Source organism: Leptonychotes weddellii, chromosome 1 (genome assembly GCF_054177405.1).
Source record: "Leptonychotes weddellii isolate Sample4059 chromosome 1, ASM5417740v2, whole genome shotgun sequence".
NCBI classification, from domain to species: domain Eukaryota; kingdom Metazoa; phylum Chordata; class Mammalia; order Carnivora; family Phocidae; genus Leptonychotes; species Leptonychotes weddellii.
Window position 1 is genome coordinate 146,404,674 of NC_138369.1, and position 7,099 is coordinate 146,411,772.

The window sequence follows — 7,099 nt, forward strand, 5'->3', positions numbered from 1 at the left end:
TTTACTTTATGTGCTTAGATAATATTCTCTCAACCTTTCCTACCTCAATTCCCTTTTGGGGTTTTCTGAGTACCTGAAACACTTATTTAGATGGACCAAATAACACATGGGTGCCTAATTAGGAATAGTCAGTCTTGGCACGAATTGTCCTAGCCATATTGTTGGCTGCCCCAAGTCAGGTCACCAGTTGTAACTGACACAACTGTAGCTTACATGTACAAAAAGACTTAAGAGCTTCCTTCAATTGTATATGTATCCCTGATAATTATTTTCAAATCCAATTAATAGTGGAGCTACTGAGAAACCTCAAAGAAGAATAGAATGGGAATTGTGCAAAATGGCTGAGAAGGAATTTCAGGATCAGACTGAAATCAGCCTTCCCTAGATAAGAAGTATAGCTCCCAGGTGAATTTCAAACACCATTATTCTCTTGGTATCTCAGGTCAATTTGGTTTCCATTCCAAATACGGGATCCTTAATGTTTTACACCCACTACAATATTCTAAGGTTCCAGGATACAACCTCACATCTCTCCTATACTGGACATTAAAAGGGCTTGTGGCCTCTTATTGGTATTTCATTGTACCTGATTTAAAAAAAAGGTTAGAAATATGCATTTTGTCAGGATGACAGTACTTATAGTTAAGTAGTCTAAGACAGACATATCAACAGGCACGTCATTAATAATCATGGTGGCTATATAATTTGTCATCCCAACTGCACTTTTGAGGGTGAAATAAGGTACCATTAATAATTGAATCAGGACATCAGGATAAACCAGGACTGTCGTGGCTATAATGGGATGTATGGCTCATGGAGTAATAGAGAAGGCAGTTTTAGGGGAAAAAGGTTGGGGGGGTGGGCAGGGCTGGCTAACAAGCCAGAGAAGGTGGACAGAGGTCTAATTTCTGATTAAGCTATTCTCCTGCAGTTTAGTTTCATTATGTTGCAATACTATGAATTCTTAGACACAGGCATGCTCATTGAAATACTTCAACTCAAAGTCGAATTAAGTAATCCTTTGATTAGAATTGTTTTGGGTTGGACCAATTTCCCCTTGAATGGAATGGATAATTGAGAACTGACTGGATAAATAAGAGAGTAAACACTAAAAGCTAATTTCATTCTCGGAACACACACTACAATAATGGACTATGATAATAGGTTACCATAAAACAAAACTGAATACCACAGCACATTTAGAACTAGTTCTAGCTGAAATATATATCATATTACATCTAGTAATAAGGTGGGGAGGGAAGCATATAAATTCTGTTATTTAAACAAAGAATCAACTGGATGGAAATATCAGTGACTCCGAATATATAATAATAGTTTGTACACCATAAGGATACTTGTAATAACTATAGGATTTAACCTCATCCAATAGTCTATAATATCCTCTTCTTAAATATAAAAGACATACGTTAGGGGCGCCTGGGTGGCTCAGTCTTTAAGCGTCTGCCTTCGGCTCAGGTCATGATCCCAGGGTCCTGGGATCGAGCCCCGCATCAGGCTCCCTGCTCGGCGGGAAGCCTGCTTCTCCCTCTCCCACTCCCCCTGCTTGTGTTCCCTCTCTCGCTGTCTCTCTCTGTGTCAAATAAATAAATAAATAATTTTTTTTTAAAGATTGTATTTATTTATTTGAGAGAGAGCGAGAGTGAGAGAGATCACAGAAGGAGAGGGGGAGGGAGAAGCAGACTTGCCACGGAGAGGAGAGCCCGATGCGGGGCTGGATCCCAGGACCCTGAGATCATGACCTGAGCTGAAGGCAGACACTTAACCAACTGAGCCATCCAGGTGCCCTATACATGCTATTTTATCACAGCTGCACCTATGTTGCTTTCTTGCATATTTGGGACATATATGCATGTGTCTGCTTGAGTTAACAGCTTTAGAGAGCTAGAGCTCTTTGGTGATGTTTTATTCTAAATAAATGGCCAGAACAGAAAGAAATGTGTTTAAGACTATGGGACACGGAGATTATAAAGCATTTAAGATACTGTATGACAAAATACTGCCATCTAACACCAAGTTATGCAGACAACTTAGTGCTCAATTTTACAAAGGCCTATGTTTAGTGACATGAAAACTTGAGGGAAAAAAAGAAAAAGGAGAAAAAAGAAAACAGACATTTTTGCCTGACTTAAAAAAAATGGTCACAATGATAATTAAATGTAATAGTGCTTTTCTATTAATGATATAATAAAAGTCTTAATTAATACAGCATGTTTTAGTTGAAAAATTCAAAATGCTGAGCAAGGGAATTACTAATTTCATCAAAATCAAAACCATGCATTACAAAGGAAGAAAATTTTACAAATGGGAAATAAGAAGGAACAGAAAAATAGCTTTCCCAAAGTCAGAACATTCTTATATGGCATAACTGAAAACTGAACACATGACTGCTGACTCCAATAAAAAAAAATAATAATTTCTGGTAACACTCAAGACTATTAAAGTAAAGGTTTTTATTCATTTTCCTCTTTTTAATAAGTTAACAGCAAACAAGCATTCTCTTCCAAAATTCTATTTAAAAAGATAAGTTAGATAAAAGTCCAGAAAAGTTTGGAATTTTGTCACAAAAATATTTTGGATTTGTATAGATTTTAAAACCACAGAAAAACTTTACAATTTTCTATTTCCTTCTATATTGCACTTAAAACCAACTATTTTGTTCAGGGGCATCTTTAGGATGTACACACAGGCTTTGTCACATGAGCATATTAGCATCAACGATCACTTACATTTCATTCTAGGAAACATATATGCAGTTTAAATAGAGGCAATCTTCCAGGAGAGATGGGTTACCCTAATGGGGTTTTTTGAGACCTAAAAATCTTTCCCACTGTTGGGGTTTCTTTTCCCAGGACAGTGAGATACTAATTCCTCTCTATCACACTTTTTTTTTTTTTAATAGCCCTGTTCAGGCCTGGACGACTAAGCACAAGATATTGTAATGGATTTATACAAGTAGGAAAAAAGATGGAAAATTCGCAATTGGGTTCCACTGACATTTTCTAGCAACACAATTTATATGAACTGTATCCATTCAGTCTGTCTGAAAGCATTAGAAAAATACAATTGGATAATGACTCTGCCTTGCCCAAATCAGCTTTTTACCTTAAGTCATTAGAAACAGTTTTGATCTAAAGAGATCTCAGAGAATAGATCCTTAGTCCACTGTTTTACTTACACATGAGAGAGCCAAAGCCCGAGTATGTGAAATAACTTGCTCAAGTGCCCAAAGGTGAATGATGTTGAGCCAAGCCTAGAAAAGCAGTTTACTGAAAATAGTACCCCATTAAGTTGTAAATTGCTATTGGATTAAATAAATCATCAAGGAAAAAGCAATATTTACTGGTAACTAAGCAGTCTGCAGTTTGCAGCTTTTAAATTAATAAATTTTGGTAGTCCCACATCAGACAGTCTGCAAGGACATTATTTGAGTTGATGCTTTCCCCATGGCCTATTGAGGTAAAACTGAATGTGTTGAGAACATAATATCCCACTGTGGGGGGTGGAGGGGGGAGAAACTTTAAGTGTGCTTATGTCTTGGAATTAACCTTGTATCAGTGAGAAATTAAGAAAAATTCCTGAGAGGGGTGCACACAAATGACCCATGAGAAGAAACAGTTAACTGCAGGGTCCCACCTCCTTGTTGCAAATAATCAAGGAAAGCATTTTTAAAGCAATGCAAAATGTCACCACAGGCTGACGCTCTTTCTACAAGGATAATGAGATTCCTGTTTCCTCGGATGCTGAGCACTTACTTCATTGCCTTTATCTCCGAATTCAGTTTCTGTGGTTCGTGCATATTCTCCCCCTCCCTTCAAAACAGGTAGCATGTCATGCCTGAACCATATCAATGACTACTTGGCAACTACAGACCAAAAGACCTTCAGGAACAGTTTCACAACTGGAATTTTTGTTCTCTAGGTCTCGACACATTACTACTAAAAGTGCTCCGGAAATAAAGGGCTGCCGGCGGGTAAGTCAGTTAGTCTCTTTGGTTAAGCCGGCCATTGGCACTGCAGCCCCACCGGGCTCAGCTATGCAGAGGGCTCCGAAGGAGGCGCACTTCCCTTGCAGGACTTGGGTCCTGAGTCTGGACAAGGCGCTTTTAGTGCCACAACCCTTTCTTTCAAAAAACACAGTGACATGGCACCAAAAATTCCGCACATATGCCAGCCCGATAAATTCAAGGAAACCACCGATCTGAGGGTTTGAGATTTCTGACCCTCAGATCAGCCGCGGTCGGCAGCGCGGCGAGAACACTCCCCGCTCACCGAAAGCGCGCAGCTGGGTACTGGTGGAAACGCGAGCTTGCCACTCCAAAAGAATCCCGTAGAAGGAAGTCTGAAAGCGGAAACTTTCCCTTTTTAGCAGTTAAATGTGAGGGATTATCTGTCCCCCGAGGTGGCTCAACGGAAAATAAATCCCAGAGCGACCGCACGGAAAAGGGAACTGGGCGTGTGCGAGTGGTCCCGGGGTGTGGGTGTAGGTGAGACTGCACTCTCAAAATGACGAGAGGGTTAAACTGAAAACCAACTGTGGGAGGATGGATCTTTGCATTTTACCAACGACCTAACCCATCAACCCTCGTCTCCCCTCGGCTCCAGAGTGAGTACCCTTCCCTCCCAAATGGGGCAATGGGATCTTGAAAAAGTGAAATACACAATGTGCCAAAGTCAAGGGGGTCTCCCCTTCCCACCAACGGGTGTTCTTACCCCACCCCACCTGCTTTAAATCCGGTTCTACTCGCGTTTCACAGGCTCCGCCCCAGAGCCAGAGATTTGTCACAGAGGCTTCTTTCTCTAGCCTCAGAACTGCAGGTGAGCTCATTACCTCACACAGAAATGTAACTTTATCATAAAGAGATCCGGAGAGGGCACCCCCCCACCCCGCACCACCACCACTAGCGACACAGTAGCAGCAGTTCACAAACGCTTGTGATCTTCAGACTCTAGCCCCCAGCCTCACTTTCCCTCTCTTCCTGGGAGAGATCCAGAGGCTTTCAAACCTCTGTTTTTGGCCTCAGTTTGCCAACAACTGAAAGGATGTGCAGAAATTAAAGATGCTAAAGGGAAGTGAGTCTTTCTTTAACAAAAACTAAAGAAAAGGGCACAAGAATAAACAGAAGCCGAAAAAAAAAAACAGGAAGTAGGAATTTTACTTGCAAATTATCTACGAAGGGCTAGAGATAAAACTTCAAAGGGAGAAAAAAATTCCAAAAAATCCTCAAGTCTAGCGATAAAATGAACCTAATGCTCTATCAACTGACGGCGAACATACAAGATGCCCTGTAAGGACCAACTCGCGTCAGCCGACCGCTGGGTCTCAGGATGACAGCCCCAGGGGCCGTCCCTAGGGTAGGAAAGGGATTCCCGACTAGATATTTTAGTTATTGGGGATTTTGCCTATTTTTCTTCTGAGGCTCAGTACATAACTAAAAACTGGGGTTGAATCACAGGTCCTAAAAAATCCACAAATCGCTCACTAAGGTCTCAGAACCCTGGATTCCAGCTCAGGCTGTGTTCTTTGCCTACCACCACTCACCCCTACAATCACTACCCACCCAGACAATGGGGGAGGTGGCGTTCAAACCATGATTTAAGCTGTAGGTTTTTAAGGGAGTGATCAAAGTCCTCCCTTTCTCTTCCACCCCTCCCTTCTTCACCTCTTACCGAGGGGAAATTACCAGGTGATTTAATGCGAAAAAGTGCGGGCAGTCATTGCCATCGAGCTAAGCGAAAGGAAAACTGCCCCGAGCGCAGTGACGTGGACTTTCATATCCGGAGACTGAAGGAATTGTCAGAGGGCAAGGGCTCGCCACCTAGGCGGGAGCCGCAGGGGGAAGGAGAGAGAACCAGACGAATCTCACGGGCCCCTGGAGCCCCAACCCCGTCAGCACCCAAAGTTCCTGGAGATTTACCCAATGCCCCCAGTCCCTGCCCAAACTTGAGCCAACCGGCCGGGCCCAAACGTGCGGCACAGGTGACTGAACCCAGGGCCAGCTCTGTGCCCGCACCGCCGTCCCCTTACCTCCCCCACACGCCCGGGCGCACTTCCCGGGAGGTGCGAGGCCCTGGCCGGGGACGTAGGAAATTACCCCCGGCCCACGTCGGCCTGGGGCTGCTCTGAGGCCCCTGCTCACCTGGCCTGAGGACAGCGGCGGAGATCAAGAGGCAGAAGACTAGACGGCAGGAGGGGCCCGCCTTCGATTCCATATTCCTCCTCCTCCTCGGGGGCCACCGACAGAGTCCGCGCCGCAGGAGGGGGCGTCGTCCCCGGCCCCGCGCTGCCCGCGAGCTCGCAGGTCCGAACACAGGGGCAGCGGCTTCTCCCAGACACACGGCCCCCCTGGGCTCTGGGCGCTGGACCTTCGGGTCTCCGCCGCAAGCAACTTTCCACCACGCAGTGCCCCAACTCTTCCTCCCTCTCCTTCAACACCTGCCCTTGGCCCCTGGGCTGCTCTTCCAGGCACCGATGACCCTCTCTTCCCTGGAGACACTTGAGTATTTCGGAAAGGTGTACGTGGTTCTTTTGGGCTGGTCTGTTATTCTCCTTCTCTTGGAATAATAATTATAATGGTTGTGGCAGTGTGCATAAAAAGCCCGGTGCTAGAAAGGAATCGCCTAGGGTGGCAACAGGGGCGGCGAGTCCAGGCGGTCTCCTCAGGTGGCAGAGCAGTAGCAGCGAAAGCGGCGGCGGCGGCAGCGGTCTTCGGGCTGCTCTGAGTGGAGGGACTGGAAGGCGTGTGTAAGCTGCCTTTCTCCTCCTCCCTTCCACCTCCCCCTCCCTCTTCTCCCCTCCCTCCTCTCTCCTCCCCGCTTCCCAGGACGCGGCGCCGAGCAGGTGGTTGGAGCACCGACCTGCAGCCTAGAGGCGCTGCAGGACCGAGTCGCAGACCCAGTCCGGCTCTGGCACTTCGCGGGGGAGGCGCTCGCTTGATCCCTGGGCCCCCGAGTAGGAGGGGCTTTCCCGTAGCTCCGCCCCCGGGGCCACTCTCGCCAATAGGGAGCAGACACAGGAGCCGCGCGCGCCGGGTGGGCCCGCGCGACAGCCTCTTTCCAGTGGCTTTACCGTCGCCCTCTCG

The 7,099-nt window shown here is 45.9% G+C and overlaps 1 protein-coding gene across 5 annotated transcripts in view; it reads right to left on the reverse strand.

Annotated features, from left to right (window-relative positions):
- ALCAM (activated leukocyte cell adhesion molecule) overlaps positions 1–6,803 on the reverse strand; it is a 206,295-nt gene extending 199,492 nt beyond the window's left edge. For 4 of the 5 annotated variants that reach the window (XM_031039756.2, XM_081797495.1, XM_081797486.1 and 1 more), the window contains exon 1: positions 6,158–6,802. In XM_031039756.2, coding sequence (XP_030895616.1) covers positions 6,158–6,230 — 73 coding nt within the window. In that variant the 5' untranslated portion in view covers positions 6,231–6,802. Of the gene's footprint in view, positions 1–6,157 lie in introns of all 5 variants that reach the window. The other variant, XM_031039762.2, reaches the window with a different exon arrangement.
- Positions 6,804–7,099: the final 296 nt, after the last annotated feature.